Source organism: Nicotiana tomentosiformis, chromosome 5, assembly GCF_000390325.3.
Source record: "Nicotiana tomentosiformis chromosome 5, ASM39032v3, whole genome shotgun sequence".
Classification (NCBI taxonomy): domain Eukaryota; kingdom Viridiplantae; phylum Streptophyta; class Magnoliopsida; order Solanales; family Solanaceae; genus Nicotiana; species Nicotiana tomentosiformis.
The window spans coordinates 29,527,380-29,547,461 of NC_090816.1; the positions used below are offsets into that span (position 1 = coordinate 29,527,380).

A 20,082-nucleotide genomic window follows, 5' to 3' on the forward strand; every position below is an offset into this window, starting at 1 on the left:
ATAGCAATTAAACATGATAATCAGGATACTCATTCCCCAAATAGCAATTAGGAGTTGACCCACACAATTTAAACCCCACATGGATAGAAAATTGACTTCTAATGACAAATGGTCTAAAATAAATACAAATTGTAAACTAAACCAAGAAAATTAAAGAATCCTAGAAATGATTTGAACATACCAGTGATGAAGCAGTGCCAAGGAATGATCACAGATGTGTATCTAGGTGGTAGATGAGTGAACAAATGTGTGCAAAGTTTTAGCCCTTTTTTTAGTGCTCAGAGAATGAAAAGTTTGTACAGTAGCCTTAGCATTACTATTTATACAAAAAGGATCTGGCTAAGGAACAATGAGACGAGTGCGGCCGCAGAATTCCTTCTTTGGTCCGCACTCTGCTACCTAGAGGTTCACTTTCCTTTGATAATCTGCGGTTCGCATATTTAGCTCTGCGCAGATTTTGGTGCGGACCGTAGAATTAGATGTGCGGCCGCACTTTGGTTGTTTCTCTGACAAACAAACTTCAGAGAGTTTGCATTTTTCTCTCTCAATTTTTGCGGTCTGCACAAGGATTGTGCGGCCGCAATTGCCTTCTGCTGTAGCATTCAAAATTGTGCGGTCCGCACCTTTTCCATACTTAGCCATTTTTTCTGAGCACAGTTCCTATAAAGCACACTCATTCCCGCAACACACTTCAAATCCAGTTAGCAAAAAATAAGACCTATCTAAAGAAAAAGAAACATGGGTTGCCTCCCAAGAAGCGCTTGATTTAACATCACGGCACAACGCAGATTACCATCACTTGAATTAAATTACTGCCACAATGTGGCCATCACCAACTTTTCCTAGATAATGCTTCACCCAGTGACCATTTACTCTAAACACCTCATCATTTTTATTCTTCAAGTCCAATGCACCAAAGGGTATTACACCCACAATTTCAAATGGACCACTCCATTTGGATTTCAGCTTTCCGGGAAACATCTTCAATTGAGTTAAACAACAAAACAAGATCACCCACCTTGAACTCCGTGTTTCGTATGTATTTGTCATGAAGGTACTTCATTCTCTCTTTGTACAAGGACGAACTTGTATTCAATTGTGCTCGAGTTAGCGGTTGCATCCCAATCAAGATTTAACATCTTTAAAGCCCACGTGGCTTTGTGCTCGAGTTTCACCGGAAGATGACAAGCTTTGCCAAATACCAACCAGTATGGAGACATCCCGATAGGAGTTTTAAAAGCAGTCCGATAAGCCCATAGTGCATCATCAAGCTTTTTTGACCAATCCGTCTGGTTAGCATTCACTAATTTGAACAAGATACTCTTTATCTCTCGGTTAGAGTCTTCTACTTGACCGCTTGCTTGTGGATAATATAGAGTTGTGACTTTATGAGTGACACCATACTTGGTGAGTAAGGTGTCGAAAGCTTGTTGCAAAAATTCAACCCCCATCACTTATGATAGCCCGTGGAGTACCAAACCTTGTGAAAATATTCTTCTTTAAAAACGCCACCATACTTTTCTCTTCATTGTTGGGTAAAGCAACGGCATCAACCCATTTGGACACATAATCAACCGCGACCAAGATGTAGGTCTTTCCACAAGAACTCACAAAAGGACCCATGAAGTCAATACCCACACATCAAAAATATCAATCTCTAAAATGGTGGTGAGGGGCATCTCATTTTTCTTTGAGATTCTACCGGCCCTTTAACATTCATCACAACACTTGACGAAATCACTTGCATCTTTGTAAAGAGTGGGCCAATAGAAACCGCAACTTAACACTTTGGCCGTCGTTCTTGCTCCACCATGGTGGCCACCATACGACGAAGAATGACAAGCTCCAAGGATTTCACATTGTTCCTCCTCCGATACACATCTTCTAATCACTCTATCCGTACAAATTCGAAAAAGGTACGGTTCATCCCAATAATAGTCTTGACAATCCCGTTTGAGCTTCTTCCGTTGGTGTGAAGAGAACTCATCTAGGATGATACCACTTACAAGAAAATTTTCTAGATCCGCGAACCATGGCTCATCTTTCATCGAAATAGCCAAGAGTTGCTCATCTGGGAAAGAGTCATTGATTTCAAGGCCATCATGCGGCCTCCCCTCCTCCTCCAAACGAGACAAGTGGTCTGCCACTTGATTTTCACTCTCTTTCCGTTCTTGGATGTCTATATCAAACTCTTGCAACAAAAGCACCCATCTCATAAATAGGGCTTTGGAATCTTTCTTGCTTATAAGATAACAAAGTGCTGCATGATCCGTGTGGACAATCATTTTTGCACCCATCAAGTACGGGCAGGACTTCTCAATAGCAAACACAATGACAATGAGCTCTTTTTTGGTAATGGTGTAATTGACTTGGGCATAATTCATGGTCTTACTAGCATAGTAGACCGGATGAAAAATCTTGTTGATACGTTGCCCCAAAACTGCTCCAACCGCTACATCACTAGCATCACACAAGAGCTCAAAAGGAATACTCCAATTAGGAGCGGTGATAATGGGAGTAGTTATCAACTTGAACTTGAGCAATTCAAATGCTCTTATGAAATCATCATTGAAGTGAAATTTAGAATCTTTCTCCAAAAGCTTGCACAAGGGGTTCACCACTTTGGAAAAATCCTTTATGAAATGCCGGTAGAACCCCGCGTGACCCAAGAAACTTCTCACGCCCTTCACAGATGTTGGAGGTGGAAGTTTAGAAATCACCTCTATTTTTGCCTTGTCGACCTCTATTCCCTTCTTTGAAATATTATGGCCAAGGACAATACCCTCCTCGACCATGAAATGGCATTTCTCCCAATTCAACGCCAAGTTCGTTTCTTCACACCTTACCAATACCTTATCCAAATTTGTCAAGCAATCACAAAGGAATCCCCGACTATCGAAAATCCATCCATGAAGACTTCAAGATAGTCCTTTATCATATCCATAAAGATCGCCATCATACACCATTAAAAAGTTGTCGGTGCATTGCATAAGCCAAATGGCATCTGCTTGAAAGAGAAAGTGCCATAGGGACAAGTGAAAGTTGTTTTCTCTTGATCTTCCGGGGCAACAAGGATTTGATTATAGCCCGAATATCCATCTAGAAAGCAGTAGAATGCCCGACCGGCCAACCTATCAAGCATTTGGTCAAGAAAGGGAAGTGAAAAATGGTCTTTCCTTGTGACTTTGTTGAGCTTCCGATACTCCATACACACTCTCCATCCGGTCACCGTTCTTGTTGGAATAAACTCGTTCTTATCATTGGTGACCACAGTTATGCCCCCCATCTTCAGAACACATTGCACCGTAGAAGTCCACGAACTATCAAAAATGGGGTAGACCACCCCGGCATCTAACCACTTTATGATCTCCTTTTTGACCACGTCTTGCATGGATTCATTGAGTCTCCTTTGATATTCAATGGAGGGTTTGGCATCTTCCTACAAGTTAATTTGTGCATGTAAAATGCGGAGCTTATTCCCCGAATATCCGCCAAAGTCCACCCAATAGCTTTCTTCCTCTTGTGGAACACCGCCAATGTAGAGTCAACCTACACGTTAGTCAAACAAAAGGAAAGAATAACCGGTAAAGTAGAGCAAGGGCCAAGGAATTCATACCTGAGATATGGAGGTAATGGCTTCAATTCCAAGATAGGAGGCTCTTCAATTGAAGGCTTTGTAGGAGGGGTTTTCCTATTCTCACGATGCAAGGAAAGTTTCGGGGGTGCATAATTGTACGACCTCATCACTTGCAAAGAATTAACATATTCCATAAAGCCATCCATCTCATCATCATCAAAATTGAGCAAAATGGCCTCCAACATGTCACCCACATTAATTATGGCACTTGTATCATTAATAATCACATCGGTCACCAAGTCCACAAACGAACATACTTCATTGCTATTCGATTGCCTCATACATTTGCACACATGAAGCACCACCTTTTCATCACCCACCCGGAAAGTGAGTTCTTCGTCTTCCACATCAACAAGATCTTTCCCCGTAGCAAGGAAAGGTCTACCAAGAATAATCGGCACCTCATAGTCCATTTCACAATCAAGAATAACAAAATCCGCTGGGAGAATGAACTTGTCAACTCAAACTAATACATCCTCAATCACCCCAACGGTCTCTTCATTGTACGATCGGCCATTTATAATCTCATAAATGTGGGTCTTGGTTGCCCAATTCCCAATGTCTTGAAAATTGAATAGGGCATCAAGTTGATACTCGCCCCAAGATCACAAAGAGCTTTTGCAAACTCGGCACTTCCAATAGTACAAGAAATTGTAAAAGCACCGGGATCTTCCAACTTAGGAGCCATCAAATGCACAATTTCACTCACTTGGTGAGTGACTTTTATAGTCTCAAAATTCATCGATCTCTTCTTTGTCACCAAGTCCTTCATAAACTTTGTATATTCAGGCATTTGCTCCAAGGTTTCAACAAATGAAACATTTATAGAGAGACTCTTCATCATATCAATGAACTCCTTGAATTGATTCTTGCCATTTTTCTTGGCAAGCCTTTGAGGATAGGGAGGAGGTGACTTAGGCAATGGTGCTTAGCTTTTTGCACTACCAGTTCCGATATGTCAATCACATGATCCCTAGACGGATTTACATCCTCTTGAGTCTCTTCCACCGTGTCATCAATATCAATCCGCACTTCATCATTTGCTTGCAAAATATTGTTCGTGATCTTTTCTTCTTCTACCACTTGCTCATCGTCCACAAGTTGCCTTTGACTTGAGGTAGGTGCATTTTCACCTCTTCCACTTCTTGTAGTAACGGTCGTGGTATGCCCCGTACTGTCCCCACCTTTTGGTTTCACCACTGTATCACTTGGTGGTGCCCCTTTAGGACAAGAATTTAAAGCTTGAGATATTTGACCTATTTGCACTTCTAAGTTTCGGATTGATGTGTTGTGTGAAGCAAGTTGGGCATCGGAATCAGCATTCTTCTCCATCATTTGCTTTAACATGTTCTCAATAAGACCCATTTCATTGTTGGAGGAACTAGGACCATGAGAAGGATAAGGAGGTGGGTTGCTTGGTTGTTGATACATTGGGGGACCTTTGAAAACCCGACCCCGATTCCTTTGGTTGTTGTTCCACCCGCCTTGTTTGTTACCTCCCCAATTTCCTTGGTTATTATTGTTTTGCCAATTCCATTGGTTATTGCTTCCACTCTAATTGCCTTGATTATTGTTGTTCCACTTGCCTTGATTGTTTCTACTATTCCAATTACCTTGATTGTTGGAATTCCAATTGCCTTGATTATTTGAAGGTCTCCGTTGTTATTGACTAGGGCCTTGGAAGTTGTTTCTTTGCCCTTGAAAGTTGTTCACATATTGGACCTCTTCTTCCTGATTATTGTACGAATCACCTTGATCAAATCAACTATCATCTTGCACAAAATTGTCTACTCTTTGTTGCACTTGTGGACTTCTTTTTCTTATAATGTTTACCATCATATTGACTCCCTCCATAGCATTGACTTGCCTCAGGTTTTGTACTTATTGAAGTTGAGCCTTTGCCAATTGGTTCATGGTGGTTGTCAACTCGGCTATGGCTTGCCCATGGTCTTGTAACTCTTTATGAAGAAGAATCACATTTGGATCACCTTGTGGAACATTGGCTCTAGATTGCCACGCCAATGAAGTGTCCGCCATCTCATCCAAAATATCATATGCCTCCGCATAAGGCGTAGTCATGAAGTTCCCACCGGCAAGTTGATTCACTACACATTGGTTGGTGGTATTGATCCCCCGATAGAAAGTTTGTTAAATCATATTCTCCGTCATATCATTGTTGGGGCACTCTTTCACCGTTGTCCTATATCTTTCCCATATCTCGTGTAGTGGTTCATTGGGCTCTTGCTTGAATGCTAGAATTTCATCCCGAAAAATGGCCGTGTGCCCGGGAGAGAAGTACTTTGAAATGAATTTCTCTGCTAGTTCATCCCAAGTGCGAATGGAATGATTTGGCAAATGTTCCAACCAATCTAAAGCTTTCCCCCGTAGAGAGAAGGTAAAAAGCCTTAGACTCAAAGTATCCGCGGAGACATTTGTTTGTTTGCTCCCCCAACACGTATCAACGAACCCCTTCAAGTGTTTATATGCATTTTGACCAGGTACACCGGTGAAGAACCCTTGTTGCTCGAGAAAAGTGAGCATCACATTGGTTATTTAAAAGTTTCCTGCCCTAATACGGGGTGGGACTATAGCACTTGCATACCATTCTTTCGGAAACACCCGGTGTGGAGCCGCTCGTAGTGGAGGTGGGGGTGGAACGGGTACATTTTCTTGAGGCGGTTGGCCAAGTCTATTGGCTTGAGGTTCAAGAGGGACCTCATCCATTGCATCATTATCAACATCCACATCCCCCATGACTATGTTTTCGAGCTAATTGTTTGCCATGATAGCACCTACAATACTCACACATTGGTAACAAGGAAGGAAAAGAAGATATTCCAAAAACACACCTAAATATATAGCTAACATTGTTTTTTAGATCCCCGGTAACGACGCCAAATATTGATCTCGTCCAATTTCACTCCACTATTTAAGGATATAAAAACGGTTAATGCAATAGTAATACCCAACAAGAGTCGGTGTCGAATTCCGCATGGAGCTATGTGAATGGGTGTCAGTAGTATATATCTTAGCGCGTAAGTTTGTATATCTAAATTTGCACTTCTGCAATATTTGCTTTTGTTTGAAAATCTAAATTGAACTATGATTGCGATTTAAAGAATGAAACTAGGAAACTGTTTTTGGTTGTTTTTCAAATGATATAAAATGCCTAGGGCTATGACCTTCACCTAGGTGTTCGCCTAATGGGTTATAAACTTTAAAGCTTGTTTTGTTGGTCGGGGTGTACTATAGCTATCAACACTCAAGTACCCACTCACTGCCTCTCGGTTAGAGAGTAATTTTACCCAATTTGGTTTTTTCAAGTCCAAATGGGTATTGAACAAAATAATTGATAATAAGCTCAAGTCAGGTTTTACTATCTCTAGGTTCAACCCTTTAATTGGGCTTATCAATCTCTCGATTGACCTAATTTCTCGCTAGCCAAATTTTTCTAGACTAAGTCTCTCTTTTTCAAGTAGAGACCAAGTCAAATAGGCATAAAATAATGTTTGCAACCATTAATTCTTCACATAAAGGCAAGAACTAGGCTAGACAATCAATACCCAACCATAAACAAGCAATAAATCAAACACCCATTAAGTTTACAATCTAGGGTTGGGTCACAACCCTAGTGAAAATCTAGCTACTCATGCTTAAATTGGAAGAAAAAGAAGAAAAAGTGATAATTAAACCTATATTGATAATTAAAATGATGAAATCAATATTTAAAAAGCTCAAAATAGCAAAAATTACTAAAAAGAGCAAAAGAAACCGTCTAGTGTGGCTGCTGATGTCAAAAGTTAATCTAAAAAAGTGAAACTCTTTTATTTATACAGTGCTGGAATTTTCGGATAAAAATGCCCTTTCAAAGGTTCTGCGGCCGCACAATTCCTTATGTGGTATGCACTTTGCTTCAGCATGACAGGATTGGAAACCTGCGGCTACACAATTTTGAATTGCGGCCGCACTTCTCTCTTTCTGCGGACAACACAAATATGTTTGCGGCCGCACCTTGCTCTTCTACGGTCCGCACAAATGTGGTTGCATCCGCATAGCTATTCTTCTGCGGCCGCACAATAATTGTGCGGTCCGCACTCTTGTTGAACTTGAGATGCAGGTTCTCTGAACTTTGGCTTTTACCCAATTTCTGCGGCCACACAATTTCATGTGCGGTCCGCATCTTGCAACCTTCTCTGATGGAATTGCTTCATGACTTGCGGCCGCAGATGGTATTCTGCGGACCACACTTTGAGCTTTTGTGTTATTTTTGTCCTTAAGTTCAGATTGCTCCTTCTTTAATTGAATTTCATCTTTGGAGATCATCTTCTAATATTCCTACAATTAAACATATTTTATCAGTTTTCGGGAACACAATTAAGCACTTTTGGACTAAAACGAAAACAAAAAGGCGTTAATAAGTAGTCAAAATCCCCACTTATCAACTCCCTGTCAATCTATCCAACATTTGGTCAATGAACGACATGGGAAAGTGGTCTTTCCGGGTGGCATTGTTAAGTTTTCTGTAATCCATTTCGCCAACCCGTGACCGTACGAGTGGAGATCAACTCATTATTCCCATTCTATACAACAGTCATGTTACCTTTCTTTGGAACACATTGGACTGGGCTTACCTAGATGCTATCCGAGATAGGAAATATGATGCACGTATCTAACGACTTAGTCACTTCATTCTTCACCACTTCCTTCATGTTCAGGTTCAACCTTCTTTAATGTTCACTGGAAGTCTTGTGCCCCTCTTCCAAGAGAATTGTATGCATGCAAAAGGCCGGGTTAATACCCTTAATGTCTGTCATGATCTAACCAATAGCAGTCTTACATTCCTGTAATACCTATAAAAGTTGTTCTACTTGCAAAGCTAACAAACCAAATGAGATAATAACATGTAAAGTAAATTTAGGTCCTAAGAAAGTATACATGAGGTGAGCTGGAAGCGATTTCAGGTCCAACTGTGGTGGCTCGTCTATTGACGGCTTCACAAGTGGTGTTTTTCTTTTTTCTAAGTGTAAGGGTTCAAACTAAGGTTCCCTTTTCCATAAACCATGACCTTCAAGATCCATAACACTCTCCCCCAACTCTTCACCATCAACTTCTTTTAAATTCATCAAGCAAGCTTCTAATGGGTCTCTAACATGAAGAGTCTCATCCTCCTCTTGTAGTGTCACATCAACTACCTCCACTAGTGAACAATTTGCAAACTCGTTGGGTCTCCTCATAGAGTGTTGGACATTGAATATTATTTCTTCATTGTTCAATCTCATTTTTAACTTTGCGGTCTCACAGTCAATCAATGCTCTCCCAGTAGCCAAGAATGGCCTTCCCAAAATTATGGGTATTTCTTTGTCAACCTGGCAGTCAAAAATAACAAAATTAGCAGAAAATACAAACTTTTCCACTTGAACGAGCACATCAACCAGAATTCATGTTGGCCTTTTCACTGTGCGATCTGTCAGTTTTAACAATATTGATGTTAGTCTAGCTCTACCAATGCCTAACTTTGTATAGATTATCAAAGGCATCAAGTTAGTACTGGCCCCCAAGTCACACAAAGCCTTAGCAAAAGCATAACTTCCAATTGTGCATGGGATTGTGAAACTATTCGGATCAGACAACTTTTGAGCCATAGGCCTTATCACTACAGCACTACAAGTTTGAGTCAGAGTCACAATAGACAGGTCCTAGAAGTCAACTTTTTGAGACATCAAATCCTTCATCATCTTAGCGTAGCCTGCCATTTCCCTCAAAGCATATATCAGAGGAATATTCAATTGAATCTGCCTTAGCATTTCCATCAATTCCCTGAATTGATCATCTTTCTTTTGCTTTGCCAACCTTTGAGGGAATGGTGCTGGAGGTCGCTTCTGCTCACTACTCTGTGTCTTTTCTTGATTAGCACTCTTTTCTAATATTTGTTCTGGGAGATGTTCAATTTCTTTCTCTATGTCTTTGTCAACTTGTGCTTGTTCAATTACAACCTTTGTGCTTGTTCAATTACAACCTCTATGAGCTTCGTCGACTCATTGATCTCGAATGGCACAAGAGTAGGTGGCACTGTTTCTCTATTAGATTGAGCAAATTCTTGCTCTCTGTCCAAATCCATTCCATTCCCGAGACTCACTGTCATTAATTGATTCTGGTTCTGCTATTTTGGATTGATGTTTGTATCTGCAAGCAACGTTCCTTGGGGGCGATTGTTCAAATCCATGGACAGCTGGTCTAACTGAGTTTTTATGCCTTTAATAGCCGATTCATGTGCGGCTAACTTTTCTTGCATATTTCCATTAGTCCCAATAATTTGTTGCAGCATGCCCTTGATTTCTATCATATTACTGTCTTTATGTCTGGTCACCTGTTGTTGATGAGGTTGTTGGTAAGCTAATTGTTGTTGGTGCTGCTAATTGTAACCCGGTTTTCTTTGATAGGGCACAACTTGGTCTTGTGGTCGTGCTCCCCCAGGATTGGTATTTTGTTGTTGCTGGGCTGGTCTGTACTGCTAATTCTGAGGTCCCCATTACTGTCTACCTTGCCTGACCTCCAAAATTATTTACGTAATCCATGTCTTCTCTAAAACCCTGCTTATCATTTTCTCCACTCCACGAGCAAACATACTGCTGATTGATATAGGGAGTGCATAAGCCTTCATTTATTGTGTCAACAATGTGAACCTGTTTCATGCCCATCTCGTCAATTTTCTTTGTCAACAAACTCATATGGGTCATTAGAGTGGCTACATTTTATGCATTTGTATTGTTTGGGTCAGTAGCAACAAAATGCATTATTAGAGTGAGTGTTGTATACCTCGTCATCCAGCCTGAATTTTGAGCCATCTTGTCAAGAAGAATCTTACACTATGTGAATGATTTGCTTAAGAATGCACCTCGGGTTAAAACATCTACATTAGCCTTCAAACTAACACCAAAACCCATATAGAATCTCTATCCTAGCATCTGATTTGGGATGCCACAATGTGGATACTTCACCAACATACCCTTGAACCTTTCCCGGGTTTCTTGCAAAGTTTCAGTTGGTTTCTGCCTGAAATGCAATATCTCGTCAATTTGCCTTGCAGTCTGGTTGGGTGGATAAAACTTGTTTAAGAACTGCTTGAATAGCTCCTCCCAAGAAGTAATGGAGTTTATTAGGAGTGAATTCAGCCAAGTCTGAACCTCCCCAGTCACTGAGAATGGTAACATTAACAATCTGATTGCTTCGGGTGCCACATTTGTTTGTCTTTGAGTAACACAAATTGATAGAAAATTCTTCAGATGTTCGATGTGGGTCTTCAATGTAAGACCCGGAGAACAACTTCTTACTCTGCAGGAAATGCAGCATGTTGTTTGTAATTTGAAATTTTTTTGCTTGTATCCGAGGGACTGAAATTACAATTGCTAGATTGTCAGCGGTTGGTTGCGCCCAATCATATAAAGCAGCCTCCGGCACAAAGTAGTGCTACCACGCTCGTGTTTGGGTCAACTTGGTTATTTCTATTATTCCTGTTGTTGTTCTCGACGTCGCCCATTTCAATTTCTATTTGTTCGTTCTGTTTAGCTGTTTGCCCTTCTTGTTAGCCCGATTTAATGTCCTGAATGCTTTCTCTGAATCTGAGAGTCATTTAAATAGTTCACCAGTTCTCAAGTAGCTTCTACGCATGCACCCGAGTGGGCTTTTTCTTCCGCACTTTTATTTTGAATGGAACCCCTTTACGAAGGTTTTTGTGTTAAATAACATTGAAATTATCTTTGAAATGAAAATATCGGTTTTTTTTGGAAATGAGTCGCATTGCCTAGTTCCACGATAGGCGCCATCACGACAGAGGTTAGTTTGGGCCGTGACAAATTTATTCGTACTGACGTCCCTTTTATTTGTGGATACTGTATGTTGTACTGCAGGTCCTGATAGACAGGTAGACGAAGCTCCCTTACCAAATAGGCTGCCAAGTTCAGCGGTTATTGGCGAGATCCTTTCTCCGAATTTGCCGTAGTCTTGGAACGCATTTTTGTTATAGACATTATGGGTATGTCGGGGCCCTGTTCTGGCAATGTTGCAACACTTGTGTTCCTTTAGAGGCTCATAGATAGGTGTCATCTTATGTATAGTTTTAGATAGCCTTGTCGGCTGGTTTTTGTTGTATAGCCTATCATGGCAGCCTTGTCGGCTCGTACCTTATATATAGCTTCATGACAGCCTTGTCAGCCCGGGTTAATATGTTCATGCCATTATCTGTCATTGTTGGTTGTTTATGATTCATGTCTACTATCTATGTTGGTCTCGTCGGCCCTTATAGATAATAAGAAAGGTTAGATAAAATATACGTTGGTGCTCGGCAGGTATGGCCTGGGTGCCAATCATGGCCCTCCAGTTTGGGTCGTGACATAAACCGCCGCCCCCAAACACTCTCAACCCTTCTCTTATCTCTTATGTGAAACCCTAACAACCGCCTCCCTTAATCCTCTCCGATTCAGACCTAAATATGGAATCATTCCTTGATTCCCTTACTTTATGTGCTCTGCCACGTTGTTACTTTCACGATTATGGTATTACTTAGGACTTGCCCGTTTTTGGCAAGTACCAGGCTTCGAATCAAGGGAAATCAGCTTCATTCGTTAAGATCCAGATGATATTTTGTCTATATACGTTCATAGAAAGGCTATATAGGTCCGATTCACCAAGATCTTTGGCCAATCTTTGATTTTTGTCAAACTAGGTTTTGTCTGGTTTTCTCTTAATCCAATTCAAAATCGATTCTGCATGCTACTCTTTCCTTATTTTTGTGATTCGATTGATTTTTTCCTTTTTGATTTTGGTTAATTGAACACTATAAAAAAACCCTCCCCTAACTCCCCTAAAACGGACCTAATTACTGTTATTCTCTCAGTCTCACTCATTCTATACTATTCTGAAACTTGGGCTCTTGGCCGGCTGAACGTCAACGACCTTTCTCAGTGTGAGCACTGCCCGGGGTTCATCTAAGACCCTTGGGAACTCTAACACATTGAGCATTTTGGGGTTTCTACTGTTCTCTTTGCTATTGATAAGCGAGTTGTTTCTGGCATTTAGTTTTCTCCCTTATTTGCTCGTTTATTATACAAACTAGTAAGTACTTAGACTCTCACAATTTCATTCTCTCTTAATTGTGTTCATGCTTTGAATGCCCATGTCATTTAAGCCTTTGTGAATTAGTATGCTACTATTTGTCTCTGATGTAGTCGTGTTTGCCTTAGAGTTAACCTGCAGCCCTGCATTTTTCTAGCATCTAAAACTGTCTGAACTCTAAGCTTTGATGCATGCCCATTATATGTGTGCAACTTTGAATGATTTTTTACTATCTGAAGCCTGCTTAGCTATTATGATTACCTATTGTTTGTTATGAGTCCTTTCTCATGCCTTGATTTGAATTCTTGTACTGAAACTCTTAGGGAACTTTTTCCTGCCCATAACTTGCTTAAATGCACTTCTTTCTGCTGAATCCTTTCTGTGTAATCTACTGTTTCCCTGCAAATTGATCCATGACCATGTAAATCCCATGTGACAACATTGTCTTAATGTTTAGCCTAACATGTTTCTCTGCTATTTGTAAATTCTAAAGTTGTGCTCCCCGACTTGTTCAATCTGTATTTTAATATTGCCTATTACTTTTGGGTGAATCCCAATATACCTAGATTCTTCTCTTATGTATGGTCAACTAGCATAAGTCCTGATGTTTGCTTGTTCTATTAGCCTAGAGTTGATATGTTCTTTTACCTACCATGAGTTCTTTAGATTTTGAATCTTTGTGCTATGACCACTACTCAGCATGTTAAGTCTCATGTCCAACTAAGAGATATGTTTGCCAAACTATGCCCACCAGCCTCTTGTCATGCTGTTTGTAACCACATTCTCATTAGGCTCTCATGTTAAAACCTTCATGTGAAGACTGTACTAAGGAGGTGAATTTGAGCCTTTTTGTGTTGATTATGTGAAGTCCTACTTGTTTCGATTGCGCGCCTAGTTTTCTCATTTTGAGCAGCCTAAGGGAAGTCTAGAACTCCCAAAGTAGTATGTCCAAAAGCCTCATGGGCCATAGGCATGAGACGGGTAAAACACGCATAGGACGCGCTTTAGAATTGAATTAGAACGCTCTTAGGTAAACAACTTCAAGATAGTAATTAGGTAGCAGGAGATGATAGTTTGTGCCCGCTGAATAATATGAGCAACCCCTACCTTTAAGGGAGTTGAAAAATATTATTTATGTTGCATGGGGTGATCCTTTAGGCTAAAACACTTAGCCCACTCCCCCCTCCATAACTGATATTTATGCATCTATTTGTGCAAACTTAGATCAAACTAGGATATATCTTATGACCCACGGAAGCTGTATCAATTTTTGATGACCTACTTCTTTTTCTTCAATATTTGTTATAGTTGGATGTTTGAATCCCTTGTTACAATTTATATGATCACATAGGATAATTGTAATTCAAATAATCCCCACATAGCATAAAATTTGACTGGGACCTACAGTTGTAGACCTTGAAGAGTGCCTAACCCCCTATCTTTGAGGTAATTTGAGCCCTTACTCGATCTTTGGTGACACAGACTAGTTCAAACATAGTTATTTGCATATATGTACCCTAACGCACCTCAAAATCATTAGGTGGCGACTCTTCTCTTTTAATACCCATTTAAAAGAGTTGTCAAATATCGAAACCCGTTTTCGCGAGAAAACGGGGCGCGACACCAACCTATTTGCTACAAGTTTTCAGTATCATTAATGATAAGCTCAGACAACTATTAGAGTTCAAGATTTGATTTGTGAATTAACAAAAATTACTTAACTAAGAAAAAATGACAATAAAAACTATCAACTAGCATGAATGGGGTTGACTCAAAGATAAAAAGGTCTAGGGTTTATGATGTCCCCGATTGTCGGATTAATTTCTAACATGTTAGCTATAATCTCGCCGCACCACTCTCTAAAGATGATGAGTTCTTGTTTATCGCAATTATCTCTCGATCAATTGCGATAATTTACTATAAGTATTCTCTCGAATTACTCTAGTTGTCAATCCGTACAACTTATAAAGATCACGACAAAGCTTCGTTACCTCTAATCCCGCTTTTGAATCCAAGTAATTAATCTCTTAACTTACTCGAAAGTGGCATTGTTCAACAACAATCTAATTAAGTATTCTCTCTCAAGTAACACAAGATAACTAGACACGATTAATCAAGGGCCCTTCAATTAACCACAAGAAGCACATAGTTGAATAATTAGAGAGTAAAAATGGCTCAATTATACCAATACACAATCAAAAATTCATTCAATAATTGGTTCCGTCAAACCCTATATGACGAGTTTAGTTACTCGTAATACTACTCAAAAATACATATACCATTGTCAAACCAATATTCATAGAAATAAAGATAGAAAAGTAGAGAGAAACTCTTCGATTCGTCTTCTTGAATGAGCTTGAGGATCTTTTGGGCTCAATTTTGCTTCAACAATAGTGTTCCTTGCCTTCTCAGGTCAAGCGTGTGCTGAAATAAGGGTTAGAAGCTTTTATATCACGTCTCTGAGTCAAATGACTAAGTTGCCTCTCAAGATAAAACGCATGCGAATTTGCATTGGTGCTATAGCTATGCTTCGCAAAGGGTCTAGTTGAATTTTTCAGAATTTCCTGTGCTTTTCGAAGTTACTTCGATGCCTGGGTCCGGTTTTTCTTTTCTTCAAAAATTGCCTTTTAGCTTCATAATTACTCAAATCACCTCTATTCTTCACTCTCGGCTTCCTGCATAACAAACTTCAACAAATAAGCTCAATTGGTCATCTTTCAACCTTCAAAACACCTAAAAACACACTGAAGTGTGAGTAAAACATATTTAATTACATGTAAATCTCGTATATTACAAGGATTATGAGTGCTAAGAATATTTCACAACTCATGATATAACGTTAATTGACATTGATATGCCTCCAGTGAGAAAGCGAACATATAGATATATTCGCATGCAATATAAAACTAAAAGCTAACCAATGTGATGCCTCGTAATTCGTGGTATGAATTCGTGATAATTTAAATTCGGCTTATTCGTTTAAGTTACTTAATCAATTAATAGGTTTATTTTGCTCGTATACACTCTCATCACCGTCGTTCAAAGCATGTATGCACAAGCTTATGATTTTCTACGACTATATCTTTGCGCCTTTGATCGTTGCTCCATTTATGGGCTGCCTATTTTCAGCTTATGCGAACCTTGTTGTCCCACACACCAAGAAAACTAATTGTGATGTGATTATGTTAATAATAATTTTAAGTAATAATAAGCATGAGTGTATTGTGCATACATTGTATGAATAATTAGACTGAGGGTAGAATACGACTGAATTATTTATTATTTTGAGAACATAAAGCTCAAATTTCCCTTTTCCCTCCACACACCCTTCCCAAAAAAACAATAATTTCACTTCAATTTTATTAGACATACCAAGAATCAATAGTATTGAAATATTATAATTTTCTATTCATTACGTCTTGAAAAATCTCGATTTCACTCGATGTGATTCAATTAGTTAATACATTATTTGGTTCTGGTTATATTCATCAATAGCGTTGAATTTATGATAATTACAATACTTTTAATTACATAAAAATGTGTTTTTATATCAATTTTATTAAAAAAAATTACTTAATACATTGCAAAAAGTTTATTTGGATTAAACAATAAAAGATTGGTTGGATCGCTTACTATGGTCAACTGTAGCTTAATTTAAAAGCTGAAAATTTTGTGATTCACACATTTTTCATTGTTAGTTATTATTTAGATCAAATTGGATAATTTAATCACCTTATTATTTTTAACAAACTATTATTATGTCGAGGTGCGCCACATATCTATCTATCTATATCTATATCTATATTATTATAAAAGTATGAACACAATGTCGGTTTACAAAAATAACCTTATGATATTAAGCATAATAACTCATAATAAAAATACATAACCGGAATTCTAGATATTAGTTGTATAATCCTATCAGTTTTAGGACATAATACTACACATTAGGAATCCTACATGATTACCTTTAGGAATCATATTAGTATAATTAATTTCGGGTATAGACATATAATACTACATGTTAGCATGTATACATAATACATTTAGGAACACGTTATGTTTTCTTTTAATATAATTACTTTCGGGGTAGAGACATATTTTTAGTCATGTAATCCTATTATTTTTAGGATATACTTCTTAAAAATTCCTATTACTAATTTAATTTGAAAACGTATTATAATGTCCTATTACTAATTTAATTTGAGAATGTATTATATTGTCAAATCCATTTAGTAAAAGGAGAGCATATATTATTATAAAAGCATAAATACAATATTAATAGACCAAAATAGCCCTAAAATAATTAAACGGAAGAACTCGTAGGGAAAGGACATAACTGCAATAATCTATTTTTTGGACTACAATACATTCTATGCTAATTTTTAATATTTAAGATTTCAAAATTAATAAAAAAAAATTTATTAATTCTTATTAAAAATATGTAGGAAGGTTTAATAAAATCAATTTCATAAGAATCCTCTGTATTGGCAATACATTATCACTCCATGAAGTCCAATACCAAAAACAATAAAAATAATATCAAATGGACTGCATAAAGAGTTGAAATTGAGAAAAAAATACCCCACGATAATATATTTTTATATTATATTTGAACTATTTTTTTACTCAAATAATATTTTTTTAATCAATTTTTCGTGTAATATTGAAAAATACTCAATTATTAAACAACAACTAAGAAAATATTTAAGAATATAAATGTGTGAGAAAAAAAATTAAATGATTGGTAAGAGTCAACACCATTAATAATTCTACAAACATAAAGATCTAAAAGTGAAATGTCATATCAATCTTTTACTCTTTGAAAATAAAATTTTTTATGGTGGATAAAATTATAATTAAGATCAAATATTCAATACAAGAGATGAACTAATATTAGGATCTGAATCAACATAGAATAAATTATTATTTATGTTAAAATCAAATAATTAAATTTTTTAATTAATTATTTAGCAAAACAATCCAATTCAATTATTTTTAAAATTCATCATATGAGTAAAATTCTTATTCAAGTTAAAAAAAATCTTATGGTACATAAATTTATTCCATAAAAGAGCGTTAGAACACAAAGTAAAAATGTTATTATATTATTAAGAATCAAAATGCTATACAAGTGTCTGAGGAAGCACAATCAAAGCTCAATCCTAAACAAGAACAAGCTTTCAAGACTATATTATAAAGAGTTGACTCTGGTATAACGGGATTATTCTTTGTAGATGCCTCCGGTGGAATCAAAATAATATTTCTATGTCATGCATTACTTACAAATATCATATCAAGAGGCATGACATTGTTAACAATAATAGCAAGTGGTGTACCAACAACGATTTTATTATGAGGCCACCCACTTTAGATTTGATATACCTCTTCAAACAACTTAATTAACCATCACAAATATATCAAAGCAGAGCAATGATGTTAAATTTGTAAGGAAAGAAAAAATTGATAATATGGGTTGAATCACTTATGACTAAGTGTCAAACGATCGAAATAATTGCCCGGAGTTCTAGAGATATAATCGATATTAATGAACCGTTTGGTAAAAAATTAATTATTTGGGAGGTGATTTATGTCAAGTACTACCAGTAGTTTCAAAATCGACAAAAACATAGACTGTAAAAGCTAGCTTGCCAAAGTCATACTTTTGGTCTCAAATGAAAAAGATTTAACGGACAAGAAATATAAAGTAAGAACGGATCTAGGGTTCAGTGTCTTCTTATTTCGTATCGGAAATGAAGAAGACATCCAATAAAAGATGATTTGGTTCTTCCCGAACACTTGGTTTTCAACCCCAATGGTAATAGTAGTGCATTTAATAATAGAAATATTTCTATCATTAGATTAAAATGCAATTTGTGCAAATCGCATGATAGAATTAAAAAGATATCTTCGCTAGTAGAAATGAATATGTCGATCAACTAAATAAAAGGTGGATTGCAAAATTTTATAGTAAAAATAAAATATTTTTGTAACGACCCGGCCGGTTGTTTTGAGAGTTATAGCCCAGTTCACCCATTTATTGTTCATTTTGTACTTTATAGCTGTTATGTGACTTGCCGGGGTAGTCGGTTCGGGTCCGGAGAGATTTCAGAATGAAATGAGGCACTTAGTCTCATGGTTGAAAGCTTAGGTTGAAATGATTAATCGGATGTTGACTTACGTGTAAACGACTCCGGAATGAAGTTTTGATGGTTATGTTAGCTCCGTTGGGTAATTTTGGACTTGGGAGCGTGTCCGGATTGTGATTTGGAGGTCCATAGTGGAATTAGGCTTGAAATGGTGAAAGTTATATTTTTGGGAAGTTTGATTGGGAGTGGACATTGTGATATCGGGGTCGGATTCTGATTTCCGAAATTGGAGTAGGTCTGTAATGTCATTTGTGACTTATGTGCAAAATTTGGGGTCAATCGGACGTGATTTGATAGGTTTCGGCATCGTTTGTAGAAGTTGGAATTCCTTAGTTTCAATAGGCTTGAAATGGGGTGCAATTCGTGTTTTTGAAGTTGTTTGATGGGATTTTAGGGCTCGACTAAGTTCGTATGAGGTTATAGGACTTGTCGCTATGTTTGGTTGAGGTCCCGAGGGCCTCGGGTTGATTCCGGATGGTTAACGGCTCAAAAGTTGAAGTTGTGAGATTGCTGAAGCTGGGCTCTACTGTTGTAACCGCACCTGCGGAGCTTTGATCGCAGGTGCGACCTAGAATGCGTAGGTGCGAGTTTGGAGAGGAGTGTGCAGGTGGCCGCAGGTGCGAGGGAATTGCCGCACTCTCATGACTGCAGATGCGGCAGGGGTACCACATAAGTGGAATTGGGCAGGTGAGCTTGGTCCGCAAAAGCGGAATAAGGGACCACAGGAGCAGAATGAGCCGCAGATGCAGGTGAGAGGTCGCTTCTGCGATGCCACAGAAGCGGAAGTGTTGGCAGAACACTTGAATACAAGGGTTCGCAATTTTGCTTCATTTTAAACATTTTTAGCTCGGATTTTGGCGATTCTTGAGAGGTTTTTCGAGGGGATTCTTGAGGTAAGTCCCTTGTTGTTATTTTTTATCAATAATCTTGTTAGTTGGTGTGTATTTAAGGTGTAAATTGAGGGTTTGAGGCTAGGGATTTGGAGAGTTTGATTTGGGGATTGGGTGACGATTTGGTGTCAAATTTCGATAAATTTGGTTTGGTTGGACTCGTGGTTGAATGGGCTTTCGGTTTTGTGACTTTTAACGAATTTCGAGACGTGGGCCCGGGGGCGACTTTTGAGTCGATTATTGACTTTTGATTAATAACTTAGCATTTTCTTTTGGAGTTGATTCCTCTAGCCCA

The 20,082-nt window shown here is 38.2% G+C and overlaps 3 protein-coding genes across 3 annotated transcripts; all 3 read right to left on the minus strand.

Annotated features, from left to right (window-relative positions):
• Positions 1-1,046: 1,046 nt before the first annotated feature.
• LOC138892094 (uncharacterized) lies at positions 1,047-1,451 on the minus strand. The gene has a single exon (XM_070175788.1). The coding sequence runs from the start codon at positions 1,449-1,451 to the stop codon at positions 1,047-1,049; it is 405 nt and encodes a 134-aa protein (XP_070031889.1).
• A 258-nt stretch (positions 1,452-1,709) lies between these two features.
• Positions 1,710-2,384, minus strand: LOC138892095 (uncharacterized). Its single transcript, XM_070175789.1, has one exon. It carries the CDS (start codon positions 2,382-2,384, stop codon positions 1,710-1,712), a length of 675 nt encoding a protein of 224 aa, XP_070031890.1.
• A 6,289-nt stretch (positions 2,385-8,673) lies between these two features.
• On the minus strand, positions 8,674-10,335 carry LOC138892096 (uncharacterized). The gene is made up of 4 exons (XM_070175790.1): positions 10,178-10,335; positions 9,356-9,637; positions 9,094-9,298; positions 8,674-9,003 (listed from the first exon to the last, which is right to left on the minus strand). Exons 1-4 carry the CDS (start codon positions 10,333-10,335, stop codon positions 8,674-8,676), a joined length of 975 nt encoding a protein of 324 aa, XP_070031891.1.
• Positions 10,336-20,082: the final 9,747 nt, after the last annotated feature.